At 37.2% G+C, this 21,466-nt stretch overlaps 1 protein-coding gene across 2 annotated transcripts in view; it reads left to right on the top strand.

The window, feature by feature from the left end:
• Window positions 1-21,466, top strand: part of LOC133660198 (RNA-binding motif, single-stranded-interacting protein 3-like) — a 467,861-nt gene that overhangs the window by 104,633 nt on the left and 341,762 nt on the right. The window contains exon 1 of one of the 2 annotated variants that reach the window (XM_062063468.1): window positions 5,042-5,234. The exons of the other annotated variant lie outside the window; for it this stretch is intronic. Within the exon in view, the coding sequence (XP_061919452.1) occupies window positions 5,103-5,234 (132 nt within the window). The 5' untranslated portion in view covers window positions 5,042-5,102. Of the gene's footprint in view, window positions 1-5,041; window positions 5,235-21,466 lie in introns of those variants that run through there. 2 annotated transcript variants of the gene reach the window in all.

The raw sequence follows: 21,466 nt of genomic DNA, 5'->3' as shown, positions 1-21,466 counted from the left end.
AAATAGAGCCACTGCTGATGAGCTGTTCAAGATAATGGACAGTTTCCTCAAAGAACACGACCTTAAATGGGAAAACTGTGGGCTTTTGCTCTGATGGCACGCATGGCAAAGTCAAGAAACGGGCTGCGGGCTCTAATAAAGAGGGTTGCGCCAAATGCGCATTGGACACAATGTGTCATTCACCGGGAAACACTCGCGTCAAGGCAGCTCAGCCCCGAATCCAATGAGGTTTTAACAGTGGCAGTGTCAAGCCTGCAACCCCCATTTGAAAAGCTGTGCAGTGCAAAACAGGCTCATTGCAGCCACTAATGCTGGAGTACTGTAAAACTCATGTTCACTTGCCCTGTCCTCCTTTTTTTGGCAAAGATTGCAAAGTGGCACTTTTATTTTCATTTATTATTGAACTTGATGCAAGTTATTTGATTTATTATTGAACTTGATGCAAGTTATAACACTTTTATTTGATTTATTATTGAACTTGATGCAAGTTATAACACTTTTTTTGATTTATTATTGAACTTGATGCAAGTTATAACACTTTTGTTTTATTTATTATGGAACTTGATGCAAGTTATAACACTTTTATTTGATTTATTATTGAACTTGATGCAAGTTATAACACTTTTTTTTATTTATTATTGAACTTGATCCAAGTTATAACACTTTGTTTTATTTATTATTGAACTTGATGCAAGTTATAACACTTTTGTTTTATTTATTATTGAACTTGATGCAAGTTATTTGATTTATTATTGAACTTGATGCAAGTTATAACACTTTTATTTGATTTATTATTGAACTTGATGCAAGTTATAACACTTTTTTTGATTTATTATTGAACTTGATGCAAGTTATAACACTTTTTTTGATTTATTATTGAACTTGATGCAAGTTATAACACTTTTGTTTTATTTATTATTGAATTGATGCAAGTTATTTTATTTGATATTGAACTTGATGCAAGTTATACCACAGCTGCACAGTTATTTTATTTATTATTGAACTTGATTTTATTTTATGTTATTGAGTTTGATTGTATAAAACTTGATGTTACTTGATGTTCGATAAATTTGAAAATGTTAAGCTTGGCATTAGCGTTCTGTTGGGGCGATGGGGGTAGGTGGGGCTTGAAAACTCCCCCTCGTCCAAAGTGGGGGATGACAAAAAAAGTTTGAGAACCACTGCTGTAAGGTCTGGTGCGTCTCATCATGCACACTGCAAGCGTTTAATATTGACCACGGGCAAGGAAAGGAGGAGCAAGGAAGGCGTTCTGGAATAAAGTAATGTGTAATTAGCATAAATATACATAATAAAAGACATTTTTGCAAAGCTCCTCATCAATTTGCATTTTTTTTTCTTACACACCAGAGGTCATACTTCATTTAAAGTAAAATGTATGATTGAAGAATAAACATAGTTTATTAAAATATGAGGGATGAATACGCATGTCAAGCACAAATGTTTGCTAAACACCTTTAATCAAGCATTGATCATGAACACACTCTAGAACAGGGATATTTAACTGAATTGTTTGGGGGCCCCATTTCCAGAAAGCTAAGGACTGGGGAGACCGGACTTCTCCCTACTATCAGTCTTATTTTGTGTATTCCTGAGAACCAGCATCCTCTACAGTAGACATTTGATTGTGTCTATTTATTTTGTCAGAGTTACAGGAGCATTCTGCTGTTTTTAAGGACCTTCCGCAAAAAAGCAAGTCAAATATCATGTTTATGGCAGCACTTTAGTGTTTTTGTAAGAATCTGCTGCAAGACGTTTTTAAAACTAAACCCGCTGGCCACCAGTTGAATAGGCTAAATGATGAAAAAGAGAGAACCTAAACTGGAACCATGAGGACCACCACTAATATAACTAAATAAGTTTAACAAGTGACTACTGTCTGCATCTGAAGTAAACAAGCTACAGCAACGCCGTAATTACATAAACCCATCCATCCATCCATCCATTTTCTGCCGCTTGTCCCTTATTCTGAAAAAGACCTACCAAAAGGAGAGAACTCGTCTTGAGGAACGCCTAAGTTACAATATGTAAATCACAAGTTTGGAGACCAGTCTTCTATGTTTGCTGGCAAGGTTAAAATGTCAACGCAAGGATCTGCCAATGTATTTACAGTGGTTCAAGTTCCTCTATACAACACAAGCATTCTAGTGTTTTTAGGATGTTTCTCATCCAGGTCTTGAACTGAACTCGGGGGCCAGTATGAAGTAATTCCCGGCCCCCGTGCCGCCAGCTGAAGAGTCCTGTTCTAGAAAAATCTGCTGTTTGTATGCACCGTGACACATTTAATGCACACAAGATTTTTCATGGTTGTAACATTTTCTGAATCATGTGGATTGTCAGAAAAAAAACAATGTTTCATTGTACCTTTATGAATCTGAAATTTCCATATTGTAAATTCCATCATGTATCACATCCGTCCGCTATGCCTGAAGCAAAAGGGTTATGCTTTTTAAGCTATATGGATTACTTTGCATATGTGTGCATATACAGGGCATATGCAAACTGGAATATTGATGCTTTTTCACTGTAAAGTACTGCCAGTTGCAGGCTCAGTTTTACAAAGCTCTACTCGCCTTGGTCACAACTAGTCAGCTGGTGGTCATCCATTTTGTTGGCATATTTGCCAAAGTAAGGAGTCAGACACACATTTTTGTTCTACAGATAATAATTATCTATTACTATACTGCTTCTACATTAGTTGTATTCACTTCTAATTTATCTATTTTAAAACAATTTTTTATGCTGCCCCATTCTTTTGCTGCGATTGTTATATACAATCTCTCTCGTATTATTAGTCTACATTTTATTTATTATTTTGTCTTTTTTTATGTGTTTAATTATCCTTGCCTTCTTCTTGTAATTGAGCTACTTTGTCTAACAACTTCCCTTGTGGATCATTAAGGTGTGTCTAAGTCTAACGTCCAGGTTAGGGATGGGTACAGAATTCTGTACTTTTATAGGTACCGACCGAAGCATGTCGATACTACCGGGTACCGATTCACGCAATATCCAACTGTGACATATTTCGATATATTTGTTGCACATGATGTCACGTCCAGTTGCAGGTTAATACTTGGCTGTGATACAAGCAGTCAAGCACTCAGAGTGGATTCAGTCGGACTGCCTCCATGTAATTCTCCATGCCAACAAAGCAAGAAGAAGGTACTCAAAAGTATATAGTAAGTTTCCACTTTTTTAAATGCGCCAGCTCGATGCTAATTTACATTGGATTTGCCACAGCCATGCTACCGATTAGCATTAACAATTTTAGAAGGGGATTTCAACACCTCCAAATTTAGTAATGAAATCTACAACTCAGATGCAGGTTGCAATCAAAACTGCAGATGTGCAAGAAATACAATACTGACGGTTTAAACCCGGGGTCCCCAACCGTATTGACTTGGGGGCCGTATTGGGTTAAAAAAATGTGTCCGGGGGCCGGGCTGTACATATATATATATATATATATATATATATATATATATATATATATATATATATATATGTATATATATATATATATATATATATATATATATATATATATATATATATATATATATATATATATATATATATATATATACATACAGTATATATATATATATATATATATATATATATATATATATATATATATATATATATATATAAATATATATATATATATATATATATATATATATATATATATATATATATATATATATATATATATATATATATATATATACAGTATATATATATACAGTATATATATAAAGATATATATGTAGACAATATGATTTGCCTGAGCAGCTAGGAGACACCGAGAGTAACAAGCAGTCGAAAATTTATTAAAAAGGACAGATTAAAAAAAGAAATAATAATAATAATAATATATATTTTTTTTAACCTGGGACTTCCTGCGGGCCGTAGTTTCGGGACCCCTGGTTTAAACACTCAAAAGAAAAGACAGGCACATTCAACTTAAAGGGAATCTGTACTTTTTGGGGGCAAAAAAAACATCACAATCACAATCTTTATGAGAGACAAGAAGACAAAAGTTTTTTATTTTTGTTTTACATTCCAACTCGTAATAATTGGCTTGTTCTAGGTGGCTAGCAATACAGCTAAGGGGAACAATCCATTCGGCCTCTGAATCACTTTAAAATGCCTTCAAAAACCGCCAACAACACTTCATTTATGTTCTGTAACCTTTACAATAACCAAACTGTAGCAACATTGTTATTGTAAGAGCAAACACTGAGAAACTGTTTTGCCAGCGTAGTAGCACATCGCCTTGCGACGGCATGCTGCGGCATTAGCCGTAAGATAGCGACGGCAAGAGGTAAGCTCGCAACTGCGTCAACAGCTGAATGGCTTTTGAGTTTGTAATGTACAACACAATGCAATAAAATACCAATCTGTACTACTGAAAAACATGAACAATCATATTACAGTACATGTAAAGTATTAGCCCACATTTCATGTTTGGTTTGTACATAGCTAGCTCGACAGTGTATGCAGTTGTACTAACGCGCGTCATGTGTTGCATGTATCATACAGAGTGACTTACTTGATGGACAGTTGTCCGTTTTGTCAAGCTGGACGGGGATGTTTCTAGTTGATTTGGGTAAGCACACCATTTATGCCTTGGCTTGGCTCCAAGTTACAAATATTGTTTTCATGTCAGCATCCTAAGCCATAACGCATACATTACACACAAATGCATCTCAACGTAAACAGCCTACACTAAACCGCCCTTCTCTCTGACCCTTTTCACAACATCCACAGAATTTCAGCATCTCATCACAGTCATTTGCGTTTTATCTCCCAGTGGGTCCGCCAGCATCAAGCCCAAACTGGATATCCTCCTGGGATGTTTGTGCAGCTTGTTTATGATAGCCTAAGTGTTGTTGCTGATGGAAAAAAGAGATAGAGGCAGTTGACTGGGAACATGTTGTTCCACTGGGACACATCCTAAACGACCAGGTCTTGTGAGGAGAAGTGGGGACCAGGAAGGCGATGAGAGCAGAGAGAGAGAGAGAGAAAAAGAAGATCACTTTAAGGATATATGGCATTAATGAACCTGTTGTTACCAAATGCAGGTTGAAGAAAGACTTTATTTTGGGAAGAGCACAGGTTTTTTCTGTGATTATGACTTGAACGAATGTGTGATTGACAAAAACAGTGGAACTTGCAGTAGGAGATCACAGCTCAATGTACATTTTCAGGTAAAAACTGCCAGCTTAGTCCCCAGAATTTTACTGTGAAATCTATGGTATGTTTTTTTTTTTTACACCGAATTACTGTAAATCGTTAAACAGTAGCACTGTTGTCTATGGATGTTCTCATTCATCCAGGTCATCGTATTGTCAGGGCGTTTAATCGATCGCAACTGGGCTGGTAGCCTTGTCTTAGAAGACATTTTGCCTCTCATCCGAGTAGGTTTTATCAGTTCATGCTCATAGACTTACATTGGTCAGATCTAGTTTTAACTAGTTTCAAGTCTAGTCTGAAGACTAGATCTGACCAATCTAAGTCTAAGACCAGATGCAACTGAGCTGCCAGTTCTTTACCTTAAAATCTACAGTTGTTTTTACAGTGCATTACTGTAGATATAGAAAAACAGTACCACTGTTTTTTTTTTTTTTATCCTATAATATGTATTTATTCATTTGATAGGGAAATCAAAATACAGGTACTTAGAAAACAGAACCACTGTTATTTTTACAGTAAAATTCAGGCAACAGAACGGTCAGTTCTTTACTATAAAAATCTATAATTATTTTTCAGTGCATGACAGTAAATGGAGGAACGGTACCACTTTTATTTTTACAGTAAAATTCTGTTGAGCAAGTTGACAGGTATTTGTTTTTACTGTACAAATCTACTGTTTTTTTTACAGTCCATTACTGTAAATGGAGAAACGGTACTACTGCTATTTTTATGGTAAAATTCTGGGGACTGAGCTGTCTGTTCTTTACAGTAAAATCTATGGTTATTGTATTTACTGTTTTTACTGAGAACCGGTACAGCTATTAGTTTTACAGAAAAATTCTTGGAACCAAGCTGCCAGTTTTTTTTGTTTACCCTGGACTCTACAGTTGTTTTTAAAGTGCCTTACTGTAAATTGAAAAACAGTACCACTTTTAATTGAATGGTAAAATTCTGGTAACTGAGCTGTTTTATTTTACCGTAAAATCTACGATTGTTGTTTTTACAGTGTAAGAAGTTGTCGCTTGACTTTCTTGGATAATTGTATAACAAAACACACTTTATTGGTGGATATATTAGCGTAAAAGTTCAAGATTATTGTAATACTATGGGTAGTAATTTGAATTGGATGCAATGTTATTCTTGAAAGGTGCTGCCTTGTGCTCCTTTGAAATGATGGGAAATCATAATGAAGTATTGATTTAAGCTGTTTTAACTTTTAGAGATGGTCAATCCATCCATTCATTCATTTTCTGTACTGCTACCTGGATCCTATCCCATCTGACTGTAGGTGAATTAATATGTGTGGATAATAATGTTGACTGACAGACCGGTAAAAAGAAACAAGAATGAACAACCAACTGAGCTACCAAGAAATGAGCAACAACCAAATCCCATTTTTTTGGGGGGGTAATTACATTTTTTCCATCAGTGTATCCCTCTGCTATTACTAAACGTTGATTTTATTTGATTATTAATTACGAATTTGATTATTTATTACGGTGGGCGAAAGCTCTAAACACAGAAATGATCCAAAACCAAAAACACAAAAACATCATACAAACATCAGACAGGCACATCTGCAAATAAAAAAAAAATGCTGCAAACACATAACTGCTGCAGGATAAAAAAAATAAAAAAATTAACAGTATTATAGAGCAACCAATTCTAACAGCCAAGTGTATAACACAGACATTACAACTATTTACCTTTCATTCCCCTGGTAGCCTGGCTAATTTATGTTTTGTTCCATCAACTTGCAGTAATGTTCTTCCCACCAGGGTTCTAGGGTGTGTGTGTGTGTGTGTGTGCGTGCGTGTGTGTGTGTGTGTGTGTGTGTGTGTGTGTGTGTGTGTGTGTGTGTGTGTGTGTGTCTTAGGCATTCCAATAGCATCATTCTTTTCTTTTGCATTTGTTTTTGATCCCGCAGCGTTCGTCATTTCAGCCTTTTTAATTTACTGGTGCATGTGTTTTAAGATGTTTTGTTTTTGGTCTGGATCATTTCTGTGTAAAAAGTGTTTGCCACTGTCTAATACAAAAGTTTATACAGTAGCATGAAACTTATTTTAAATATCTGCAATCAACTGAAAAAAAAATATTTTTCAGCTTGTTAAAGGGGATTTATGATGATTTTAATCAACATTCAAAACACTTCAATACTGTAAATACTAGTGTAATCCCGATCATTTTCAGTACTTTTCGATACTTTTCTAAATAAATGGGACCACAAAAAATTGCCTTGTTGGCTTTATTTTAACAAAAACCTTAGGGTACATTAAACATATTTTTCTTATTGCAAGTGTGTCGTTAAATAAAATAGTGAACATACAAGACAACTTGTCTTTTAGTAGTAAGTAAACAAACAAAGACTCCTAATTAGTCTGCTGACATATGCAGTAATATGTAATAATAGTAATAACCGGTACTTAGAGGCGGTATAGTACCAAATATGATTCATTAGTATTGCAGTACTATACCAATACTGGTATACCGTACAACCCTAGTAAATACTATATATTGGATATGCTTTGTGCATGTACATTTTGCTCCACAGTCGCTTTTATAACCTACTTTCTGTGTATGCTTACAAGATGTTCATTTATGGAGGTGTTCCCAGATTGCAAATGAAACCATGCCCCATCCTGTCCAAAAGTAGCCGAACTTGAAAATTTACACTTTCTAAATCTTACATTTTTTTAGACATGGATGTAAAATTGATATATAAAGTTACCGATCACAACGTTAGGCACACCTGCCCACTCTTGAAACGATACACAGCTGCATAAAAAGCTGCTTTTACCAGCATTTATGTCACTGCATGTTGCATGTCTGTGTTGTAACGTAATATTTTATCCTACCTTTTCTTATGGTCCTTTAAAGCAAGTAGAAATGTCACAATAGTGCCGTCTTCTCCCGTCTAAGTTTAGCGGCTAATCCAGGGGTGACAAACGCACGGCCCGTGGGCCGGATCAGACCCGCAAACCGGTTTCATGCGGCCCACGAGATGAGTATAAAGTATAAAAATTAAGCAGAAAATGTTTAATGAAAGAAACTGCTGATCTGAATGTGTCCACTGGGTGTCGCAATAACAACTTTGTTGGGCAAGCAAATGCTTGATACCAGGGCCAAGCAAGAGGTACGCAGTAAAGCGTTTAATACCTGGACATGAGAAATGAGGTATCTGACATCTAGAAGTTTGTTATTTATTCTGTTCAATCCCAGATAGGCTGTGACTTCATGTTTATTGGCTTTGTAGATACACTCTGAGGTAAAGTCTGAGTTCGTTGTGTTTTTCAAACCGCACACAATTTTTTTTCCTCAGAATTTGAAGTGTTTTGTCAAAAGGATTATTTGTGATTTGTACATTTTCAGAATGTGATTGTTGTATTTTTGGCCAAAGTAAAACAAAAAAGAAAACAATCGGAATGTGTCTTTATTTTTTAATTATCATGCCATGATTTTACCAGTCCGGCCCACCTGGGAATATATTTTCCTTCATGTGGCCCCTGAGCTAAAATGAGTTTGACACTTCTGGGCTAATCCAACTTCATAGTGGCCGAAACGGTCCGACAAAACAATCCTGAAAAAAAAATATTGTGGACAAATATATATATATATATATATATATTTTTTTTTAATAGACACCAGAACAGACGTTGAGGGCATGAAGGCGAGGCTCCAGACAGGAGCCATAACATACAACCCAATATCTTAGATTAAATGTCCAAATAATGTCCACCATACTGTGATGTCACACTGCAGCCATTGTTAAAAAAAGAAAAGAAAGCGAACACAGGCATCCACGTGCGATCCTCATTATTTGATGTTTTTGCAGAACAATAAATACGTGATATAACTCTGTTGTCCTGTACTGGAAAAGCTTGAAAATTTATTTTTGCAAAGTGCAAAAATGTATATGAACCTCTACATGTAGCTCTAGGATATATTACCTCATCAGTGTGTTCAATGACACTTCAACAGTCTAGAGAGAGGCTCAGGGGATTGAGCGCTTTGATTACCATAGACAAAGTTGGCGAAGCTGAGAAATGGACAACTACAATTTGCAAATAGATAAACCAAATCTTACAACACAACTTTTCTTTTAAAGGCCTACTGAAATGAATTGTTTTTATTTAAACGGGGATAGCAGATCCATTCTATGTGTCATACTTGATCATTTCGCGATATTGCCATATTTTTGCTGAAAGGATTTAGTAGAGAACATCGACGATAAAGTTCGCAACTTTTGGTCGCTGATAAAAAAAAGCCTTGCCTGTACTGGAAGTAGCGTGACGTCGCAGGTTGAAAGGCTCCTCACATTTCCCCATTGTTTACACCAGCAGCAAGAGCGATTCGGACCGAGAAAGCGACGATTACCCCATTAATTTGAGCGAGGATGAAAGATTCGTGGATGAGGAACGTGAGAGTGAAGGACTAGAGTGCAGTGCAGGACGTATCTTTTTTCGCTCTGACCGTAACTTAGGTACAAGGGCTCATTGGATTCCACACTTTCTCCTTTTTCTATTGTGGATCACGGATTTGTATTTTAAACCACCTCGGATACTATATCCTCTTCAAAATGAGAGTCGAGAACGCGAAATGGACATTCACAGTGACTTATATCTCCACGACAATACATCGGCGAAGCACTTTAGCTACGGAGCTAACGTGATAGCATCGGGCTTAACTGCAGATAGAAACAAAAGAAAAAACCCCTGGCTGGAAGGATAGACAGAAAATCAACAATACTATTAAACACTGGACCTGTAACTACACGGTTAATGCTTTCCAGCCTGGCGAAGCTTAACAATGCTGTTGCTAACGACGCCATTGAAGCTAACTTAGCTACGGGACCTCACAGAGCTATGCTAGAAACATTATCTCTCCACCTACGCCAGCCAGCCCTCATCTGCTCATCAACACCCGTGCTCACCTGCGTTCCAGCGATCAACGGAGCGACGAAGGACTTCACCCGATCATCGATGTGGTCGGCGGCTAGCGTCGGATAGCGCGTCTGCTATCCAAGTCAAAGTCCTCCTGGTTGTGTTGCTGCAGCCAGCCGCTAATACACAGATCCCACCTACAGCTTTCTTCTTTGCAATCTTCATTGTTCATTAAAAAAATTGCAAAAGATTCACCAACACAGATGTCCAGAATACTGTGGAATTTTGCAATGAAAACAGAGCTTTTTGTATTGGATACAATGGTGTCCGAATACTTCCGTTTCAACGATTGACGTCACGCGCATACGTCATCATACATAGACGTTTTCAACCGGAAGTTTCGCGGGAAATTTAAAATTGCACTTTGTAAGTTAACCTGGCCGTATTGGCATGTGTAGCAATGTTAAGATTTCATCATTGACGTATAAACTATCAGACTGCGTGGTCGGTAGTAGTGGGTTTCAGTAGGCCTTTAAGTTGAAAACAAAAGTTTCAGTTTTTTGGTTCATGTGTGATACATTCTGCAATATTTACTGCAATGGGAAATCTAGTAGTAGCACTTACAAACAATGATAACTGTCCAATTACCAAAGGACCATGTTTGGTACCAATTGCACCAATGACCATGTATGCGAGGGCATGGGTCAATCTAGCATTTGTTCTGTAATATGATGGCCAGTGAGTCCACTTAGAAAGTCCTCTTTAGTGCTTTAGTTAGTGTTTATCATGTCAGGCTGGACAGGCGTGTATTATCTGTAATTTCCATTAGTGGACTACTTTATGGAAGGAAACCCTGAAAATAACTGCGCAGCTGTGGACGTGGTTTGAATGATTTCATTAGACTGCCCACTGGAGGGGATTTTTGCCGACATTCTAACTCTTCTCGCTTATTGGTTTGTCAAATGCCACTTGGAAATTTGATAGTGTCTTATATGAAATGTCTGTGGGCATGCCTGTTATCATGTTGCATGTTATGTTGACATGTTTTTAAAAAAAAAAAAAAATAGTTTGTGATAAAAGGTGTAGCCTGCAGGTTTAATACCGGAACTAAATGAGTGTTTCCCACAGAGTGGGAATCTTTTTGTGGCGGTGGGGGTTTGGTGACGTACTCGTATAATGTCCATAATTGGCTACAAATAATTTGTTCTTTTTAAAAAGGCTAAACAAAGATGTTACGTATATTTAGTATCAACATCGTTTTTGTTGACATTATATTACATGATATTGTTTTGTTGAATTTGTAATTGTTGCTGCTTATTTTACTACAACAATGTAACACTGGCTGCACTTTTTACACCCCTGGTTTATTACATATATTATTCTGCCCTCCCTGAATATTGGATTTATGTTGGCAAGTAGGTAAACAGTCCTTAAAATTTCAAATGAAAAAATTCCAACAGGAGTCTCCACAAAAAAAGTTGCTGCTGTAACATTCTGGTGTGAATGGAACCCCAGGATGCAGAGACGGCAGGCACAGCATTGGTGAAGAGGTATTTCATGACAAAAACAAAGATGTGCAGTAGGAAGGTACACAAAGCTCAAACAGGTGCAGGAAGTACAAAACGCAAAGCTACATATTGAGGTACAAAACAAAATGGTATCCGGAAGACAGGGCTGGCATGAGAAGCATCCCAATTGGCAACTTTGGGCAGGTTTGTCCTGATTGCCAATCAGGGACAGGTGAGGGAGCCAGCGGTCAGACCAGAGGAGGCAAACAGGAAGTGGAACAGAAAAAAAAGAGCACTGAACAGGAAATAATACAACATACAAGAAATCATGACAACTGTAAAACTAAGCACACAAAAAAGTACATTAATATACACATGGAGTTTGCATACATGTAGGAATCATGTTAAATGAACAATACAGTTTGGAATAAACGAAAAAAAGCAATACAATCATACTGGATAAAGGTTGGCTTTTATGCTGCTAGCTTAATGCTAACATGCAATGAATGAGCATACAATTGATTGACAGGCTAATGGAAATCAGCAACGTGCTCGTTTTAAACCTGTACAAGTACGTTTAACAATTGACATACAACTTCAAATGAATTTTTACTTACAGGCATATTGTCACCAATCTCTGTGGAAACTAATGTTGATGCTAATTTTCTACTAATAGGCTAGTTAGCTGCTGTCTGCACTCAGGCCTGTGTGTGAGCATGTGTGTGTATCACTATATATTTATATATACTTTTTTAATTGTAATTTTGAAGAATTTATCTGAATGTGCATGCACTATTTCTGTTCAAAATTGTTTGAAAAGTCACATGTTAAATGTTTAAATATTAACTGTCAGTTTACTGTACTGTGCCAACTGTTTTTATGCTTGAAATAAGAAACTATTACTTTGAAAAAGCATTTTAATACTTGTGAGTGTTGATGACACAGCTTTGCAACAGTTGATATTCTAGTTTCAAGCATGTTTTACTCAATATAGGTCATAGAATCTCAGCAACAAGCTATAATATCTTCCTGAGATAATTTAGAATCAAAACACTTAAAACAAGTAAAACACTCTAACATAAAATATGCTTAGTGAGAAGAATTATCTTATCAGACAAAAAATAAGCAAATATCACCCTTATTTGAGATATTTAATCTTACTTAGATTTCAGTTTTTGCAGTGTAGGGATGTTAACGATAAACTGATACGACCGGATATCATGTTCGGCTACGCTGGTTACAGGCCCCGCAATTTATATCGTTTAGTTGTGAATCCTCAGGTTAATCGAGTGTAGAAACATGCACCGGTTATCACGCCGAACCAGAAATAATTTGAAGGTTTTTGTCTTTAAAACAACACGAGAACCACGGTTGTCCGTCAAAAGAGTCAAACTCTTGTTACGTTACTTACGTAACTGGAGACGAGAATAGCCGTAGATACATGGACCGTGTGTTGCGCAAGACTAGCAATTAGTAGACCGTTTATCCTTAAAACAACGCGAGAGTCACGACTGCCCGCCAAATAATTACCCACAAGATACGTAACATCAACACTGCAGACCGTCTCCGTGCTATGCTGTCCGTCAATATTGTAACATTCCAAGGAATGGCGGCTCAGACACGTTCCCAGTTTGTCTTTTCTTATTTCACAAAATGCAATGTTCTCGTACAAAGGGCTCAATCTCAGTGTCTTGCTCTCTTTAACGGCAACTTTCCTTTCCCCTTTCAACCTCCACAACACACGTCACTTCCCATTCTGGTCCCAGTCAAGCCATTGGCTAGAACCCGTAGGCGTCTGTGAAGACATTGACTTGACTCTTTAAAAATAAATATATTTGACTTGTTTGCCTTTTTACTTAATTGGTTATTGTTATATTCAACTGATCAGTTGTCTTCCAAAACATTTGGCCTCTCTTCTGAGTAGTTTCATCAGTTCATGCTCATAGACTTAGCTTGGACAGATCTAGTCTAAACGCTTGAAGCCAAGGTCCCAACTATTTATCCTCTACCATGAAGAGGAGTGTACGCACAGAAGTAATCCTTTTGTTCTTTCGTGGTGTTAAAAATAGTATGACGATCAACAAATGTTAACCATATAATTGAATCGTTCATACAATGTATTGAATTATATGAACCGTTCATACACTAAATCGAATTGTATCAAATCGTTCATACACTAAATCGAATTGCATCGAATCGTACTGTTTTATAAACAAATTGTTTTTTAATCACATTGAAACCCATGTATCGAAATGCGAATCGAATTGTCCATCACAGAGATTTACATCCCTAGTGTGCATGTGTGTGTTTGTGCTGCCTTGTTACGAAAAGCCTGTTGTTTGAATCTCAAACCCTAACACAAAGTCAGTGTTTTCTGGAACATGAGTCTTGCATCGTATGCATGTTCGAAATTAAATGAACATATATAACCTTGATGGTGCATTGTTATCTTCCTGAATCACAAAACATATAGAAAAAAAATATCCATCCATCCATTTTCTACCGCTTGTCCCTTACTGGGTCGCGGGGGGTGCTGGAGCCTATCTCAGTAGCACACGGGTGGAAGGCGGGGTGCACCCTGGAAAAGTCACCACTGTTTTTTCTTTTCAAGTTTTTTATTTCGAAGGTCCTGAGTTCGATCCCGAGCTCGGGATCTTTCTGTGTGGAGTTTGCATGTTCTCCCCGTGCCTGCGTGGGTTCCCTCCGGTTACTCCGGCTTCCTGCCACTTCCAAAGACATGCCATTGGGGATAGGTTGATTGGCAACACTGAAAGGGACAAGCGGTAGGAAATGGATGGGTGGATGGATTTTTTTAGTAAATTTAAGGCTGCAACAAGTAAAGAAAGAAAAATAAAGAAATATTTTTGTATACCATGCTACTGCACATCATCCTTGCCAACCCTTCCGAATTTTCCGTGAGACTCCCGAATTTCAGTGCCTCTCCCGAAAATCTCTCTGGACAACCATTCTCCCGAATTTGTCCAGATTTTCAGCCGGACTTAAGGCACGCCCCCTCCAGGTCCGTGCGGACCTGAGTGAGGACAGCCTGTCGTCACGTACGCAGTTCCTTCATATAAACAACGTGCCGGCCTAGTCACGTTATAATATCTACGGCTTTTGGCGAGTGCACAACTGCACACACAACAAGAAGGAGACGCAGCAGAAGAATAAAGAAGACACAGTCATGGCGACGACAAGTGACAGAGAATAGAATAAAGGATGGACAATTCAACCCTAAACTCACTCCTTTCCTGCAAATTAAATTTCACAGATGCTGCCTGTAATAGAGTGATTTAAGTTGTTTGTTGCCATCTCCTGGTGAATGTTGTGTATAGTGTTCTGTGTTTACTTTTTGGTTGGCCAACGGTTTATGTTATATTGCGCACCTTGACGGCAAGTGTGGGAGTCGGTTCTGAAGTATGAAGTAAAGAGACGTAATTTCATCACCTCGCCTGGTTATTGACTCCAACCCAGAATATTACACTGCCCATACCTACGCTCCTTCAAAGGCTGTGCTACTGGCTGCAAAGCATTGCACTTTCAAATACAACAATGAGTAGAGGAGTGTTATGTGTGTGTATATGTGTAAATAAATGAACACTGAAATTGAAGTATTTATTTTATTTATATGTATATATATATATATAATAATAAAATACATATACTGTATATATATACATATATATATATATATATATATATATATATATATATGTATATATATATATATATATATATATATATATATATATATATATATATATATATATATATATATATATATATATATATATATATATATACATATATATATATATAGCTAGAATACACTGAAAGTCAAGTATTTATTCTATTTATATATAAATATATATATATATATATATATATATATATATAGATATGTGTATATATCTATATATACAGTATATATAAGAAATACTGTAATTTCAGTGAATTCTAGCTACAAATATACTCCTCACCCCTAACCCCGCCCCCCGGCCCCGCCCACCCCGACCCCCAATCTCCTAAATTTGGAGGTCTCAAGGTTGTCAAGTATGCTGCACATATCCATGAGAGTCGTGTTTGTTAAAACATTCAGCTGATGTGTTTACAGCCCCAGAGTATAAGCCTCCATCTCTTGTGTTTGCCCCCAAAATAGCCTGCATTCTTTCCGCTTTGTCTCAGGAAGCATCAGTCGAGGCCGGAACAACCCTCTCACAAATGTTGCCCTCATTTTCCCCCTGATAGGTCGCGTCCTCTTCCCCTTCATCTCCGTTTCTGTGCCTCCCTCCCTCCCTCGCTCTCATCCGTCTTTTCCTCCTTTCCTTACCTTTCACCCAAAGTTCACCTCTCTCTGGGACACGTCACTTCCTTTCCTACACCCCCTCCTCTCACTGCACTTCCACGCTGTCTCACTTGTGAGACCTCCATCCTTCCTTCTTGACAGAATCCCCACTGTTGGCTTTGAAACATGCAAAGAATGAGAGCAGTGTGGAACGTGCATATGACAGCCTGTTAAACGCACATGAAAAGTGCACATTGTGCCCCGAGATACTTGACGAAATGTATCCAGGCAGCAGATTAATAGACTCATTGTTGGCGTCTCTACTGCTGCACTCCTTATTTTATTTTGAAATTATTTTCTTCATTGTCCACTCTTTGCTTTTATTTTATGTCTTCAAGAAAGGTCCATGTCTATTTCAGCCATACATCCTCTAAGTGTGGAGTTAGGGGAAGTCAAAGTTGGTTTTAGTGGCTTGGGGAGAACTAATCTTGTTTTGTTCGTTATGTGTTAGGAGGGTAATTTCAGGGCTTTCCAGGAGCAACGCATTGTTTGGAAATAAGAGCGCTCTTAAGGGGCAGGAGTTTTTTTTATAGACTGGACTTTGATGTGTGTGTATTTGTGTGTGCGTGCCTATGCATAAGTGGGTACGGCTTTACACTACAATTTGCTGCTTTACAGTAATTGGCAAGTGTGTATTGTGCAGTCTAATTTACGCCTTCAAAATATTAATAATTTTGGAATTGTTACAAATTAGTAAGGTAAAAAGTAATTTAAGCGTTCTGGCCACTGGGGTGCACGATTTTGAGGAATAAACCTAGTTTACAATATTTATATTCAATACATATAAATGCATAAAACTGCAAAAATAACAACTGAAGGAAGACATGCTACTTTTTTTTAATCAACATATTTTTGTCTCAAGGTGCTACATATTAGAACAATATGCAATATTATACTTAAAACAATATTTGGCTTTCTGCAGACAGACTTAGAACTTTTGTCTACATTAGGGGTGTCCATTGCATGCTAAGTAACCATTTATATATATACAGTATTTTCCGGACTATAAGGCACACGTAAAATCCTTTTTTCCCCCCTCAAAACTCGACAGTACGCCTTATAACCCAGTGTGCCTAATATATGAAATAATTATGGTTTTGTTTACCAACCTTGAAGCTCATTTATTTGGTACATGGTGTAATGATAAGTGTGACCAGTAGATGGCAGTCAAACATAAGAGATACGTGTAGACTGCAATGCGACTCAAGTAAACAACACCAACATTTTATATGTTCCATTGAAAATATAGAACATTACACATGGCGCTCAAAAATCTATCAAAATGTTTTAGTATGACTTTGGTCAGCTATGAAGCCGCACCACTTGATGGATTGTACTGTGCTTCAACATACGAGTATTAGTATGAAGTGTTTATAAGGTAAGACATATTATCTGGCGTTTTGTTTCGCAATATTATGCAAAAGCAACTTTTCTTACCTTCTGGTACCTGCTGATCTGTATTTGAGATTTGCATAAGTTTTCTCGTGCCTTGTCCTCTGCCGGGTGCGTCTGTCTGCGGCCTGCTGCTGGCCCTTGTGGGCGGTGCGGTGGGCCGGGCTCTGGGGTTCCTGTCACTGTCCGGCTTGGCTGCGTGGGGGCGGTGGTCCCTGGTTCCTTGGGCACCACACCTACTGTTTGTGGGTTGGGCTCTCGGGGAGGCTGGGGCCGTACTCTGGCTCCCACACACACTGGGAGTCAAATGTATTGTACATACAAATTCACACATACTCACATACATACATAGGTACCTACGCTCCCACATACATATACAAATACAGTACATATTTACACACTCAAAGTTTGTACATCTACACGCACACTCATCATACAAACATACACATATACATACTGTACATGTACATTCACTGTACAAACATACACATACACATACTGTACATATACATTCACTGTACAAACACACACATACACATACTATACATATACATTCACGGTACAAACACACATATACTCATACTGTACATATACATTCACTGTACAAACACAGATATACACATAATGTACATATACAAGTACATATGCACACATACACTCATGCACATAATCACGTTTCATCAAACATATATTAATGTTGTTGCCCTAGGGTAAACTGGGTATAACACATGGCACTCTCACAAAGCTTAACCTATTTTACTATAACAATCTACAAGGTTAATGCAGGTTGCTTCTCTTTCTTCCCCTCCATTGTTCTGCATTCTTTCGTATCTCAAGTTATCATTACTTATATGTATTGTTGCATTTGAACAACTGTATTGTTGATAATAAAGGTAAAGTATTGGTATTGTTCATTATCAATAGCGCTATTTCTATTGGTATTTGTATTGCTCCATTTTTAGTGTAATAATGCTCATTGTCATTTCTGTATTATTTTTTGTTTTCGCGAACTGCTTATTTGCTATTACTTTTACCACCATATTTGTACATGTCGTATTTGCTGATGTTGCTCTATTGTTGTTGTTGTTTTGTTTGCTGTTGTTGTTTTTGTCTCTCTGTCTAATCCCCCTCTTGTCCCCACAATTCCCCCCTCTGTCTTCCTGTCTTCCTTTTTTTTTCTCTTTCTATCCCCTCCTGCTCCGGCCCGGCTGCACCAAATGATAATATAAATACATTTAATAAAGTCAAATACAAGTAAGGCAACAAGTATCCTACACTTCTCTTTTGTAAAGTAAATCTGAACAGCCGATATGGGCATCTACATCAACTATATGATTTGCCTGAGAAGCTGGACAGGACAAAAAAAAAAAAAAAAAGAGATTCGCATAAGTCTTGAAGAACTGTGTGCGTCCGCCTTTGTAGTTCATGCCGACACCGTAGTCGATAAGCTTCTTCATTTTTTCCATCTTCTTGTTATGGGACTTTCATCCTCCGATGTTGCCATTTCTAATATGAAGTAGTGTAAAGTTCTTACTTATATCTGCCATGAAAGCACTAAAACATACCGGTGTAGTGAGTTGACATTATTTACCCAAGGAACTTTAGTTATTAGAGAGTTCCGGTTGGACGGTTTTTCATGGGACACATTTCCGGCGGCTGAGGAGATGCTGCTCCGTTATTGATTTAAGGAAAGTCTGAATGTCATTAAAACAGTTAGCGCCATCTTTTGACACTCCCGTCCTTGCACGCTACACCGCTACGACAAAGATGACAGGGAGAAGACGCTGCCAAAGGTGAGCCACGTAAATAAGACCGCCGACAAAACGGTGCATTCGGAAGCGACTGTCAGAAAGCGGCTTGAAGATGATCTGTAAAACATTACCTATGCAACATTTTGACCAAATAACCACCATTACATGTTATGTAAACCACAAGGAAGTGTTTTTAATTTAGGGGAAAATAATGATATGACTCCTTTAATGCACCTTATATATCAGGGGTGGGCAATTAATTTTTACCGGGGGCCGCATGAGCAACCCGAGCACTGCTGGAGGGCCACATCAACAATATTTCAATTACATTTTGCTCAATATTATTTTTGATATATACCGTAAGATAAATAATAATAATAATAATAATAATAATAATAATTAATAATAATAGTAATACTTCAACATAGTGTGTGTAACAGCATTCCATGACTAATATAAATAAATTAACATTAATAATAAATGAAAGTAAAATAAGCACACGTATGACTGAGGAGTCATAGTGTAACTTTGTGTGGTGTTTGAGTTGTCCGACTTTTTGTATGGGCATAAACGCAGCAGTGGTTTAGTGCTATGCATGTTGGTGACAGATGACAAGTTGGTTTTGGCCTGGTTTGTACGGCAGAAAATGACTAGTTTTTCGAGATAGAATTGTTTTACTCATGTTTTTGGTGTGGTTATGTCCGAATATAAACAGTTTTGCTCAATAAAGTGATCGATATAATTCCTGTCCTCGAAGCATCTCGATAAACGTTACAATAATTGAACGGTGTTTAATTGAACGGTGTTGACGAACACCGTTAGGGCCGCTTGTTGTCACTGTCACTCAAAGTTGCATTGCAAAATTACATAGAATAAATATGTTTATTTTGTTTAGAATTCAGATGGGATTTGATTTGGTGCGCGTCATATATTTGCTGCGCGCAGCAGACGCTTGAGCAGTGCGCAATTGCGCAGGCACGCACCTTCGAGGGAACGTTGCTTTGCAGTCCATGTCTTGTTGGAAACACGCCATTCTTCATCAACTTTTCTCTTTTTAGCGTCTCGGGTGTAAACCGTGCATCACTTGTCACTGCATGTGCACCTTCACTCGCAGGTTACACACGGACACACGCCCATAAATAATACTTTTCAAAATAAAAGCAGCACAGTTGTATTGCGCGCACGACATAGATGTTTTTTCAACTTTATTTTATAATTAATGATTGCAGCTGTTCACATTCACTCACAATCACGCACACGCATACGTCCACACGGAAGTAATACAAATAACGATTTTCAAAACAAAAGCAGCACCGTTGTATTGCACACTCGACATAGATACTTTTTTAAATGTATTTTGTAATTTATAATTGGCCTCACGCGGGCCGGACAGGCACGCACAAAGGGCTGGATGCGGCCCGCGGGCCGCAGAATGCCCAGGTCTGCTATATATGGTGCGCCTTATATAAGAAAAAAAGATCGACCATAGACCATTCATCGGCAGTGCGCCTTTTAATCCCCCTTTGGCCCGGAAAATACGGTATATATATATATATATATATATATATATATATATATATATATATATATATATATATATATATATATATATATATATATATATATACAGTATATATAAATATAAATATATATATACAGTATATATATATATATATATATATATATATATATATATATATATATATATATATATATATATATATATATATATATATATATATATATATATATATATATATATATATATGTGTGTGTGTGTGTGTGTGTGTGTTTACATGTCATAATAATCAAACGGATATATAATTAATAATTATTATAATTAAATATTAAGAGTATGTTAAAGTTCAACTCCAACTTTGTTTACTTCCGTGACAACCTCTTTAAAGCTTTGTAATCAATCAGAAATATCAAGCAGCTAAAAATCGCCCATGGATAAGTGTGGAGAGAGTGTTTTGCATTTTCTCCATCATGCCTTGCAATGGATTTAAATGGGTGTATTTTTGATTTTTGTATGTTGATGGGACGTTTTTTTTTATAATATCCACAAAGTTCCGTGAACAGGTTGTGTCATTGTGACCATGTGCATTGACTTTTTGTGCTTGTTGATTTTTATTTATTATTTCTGCACCATCACTCTGAAATATTGTTTGGATTGGGTCATATAATTCAATGCTGTTTTTCTGATACCATTAACGTACACATCATGGTCACTGATGTGGGTTTCTCACGTTATCAACGAGATTGTGTCACTCTGCCACCTGACAGACCCCTGGATATTTAAATGAAATATAAAAGCACTGCCATGTTGCATATGGAAATTTAACTTGTGCCGTGGTCTGGCGGGTCAAA

The sequence above is a fragment of the Entelurus aequoreus genome, linkage group LG11, assembly GCF_033978785.1.
Source record: "Entelurus aequoreus isolate RoL-2023_Sb linkage group LG11, RoL_Eaeq_v1.1, whole genome shotgun sequence".
Taxonomy (NCBI): Eukaryota; Metazoa; Chordata; class Actinopteri; order Syngnathiformes; family Syngnathidae; genus Entelurus; species Entelurus aequoreus.
Note: the sequence above shows the minus strand (reverse complement) of the source record. Positions and strands in the feature narration are given on the sequence as shown.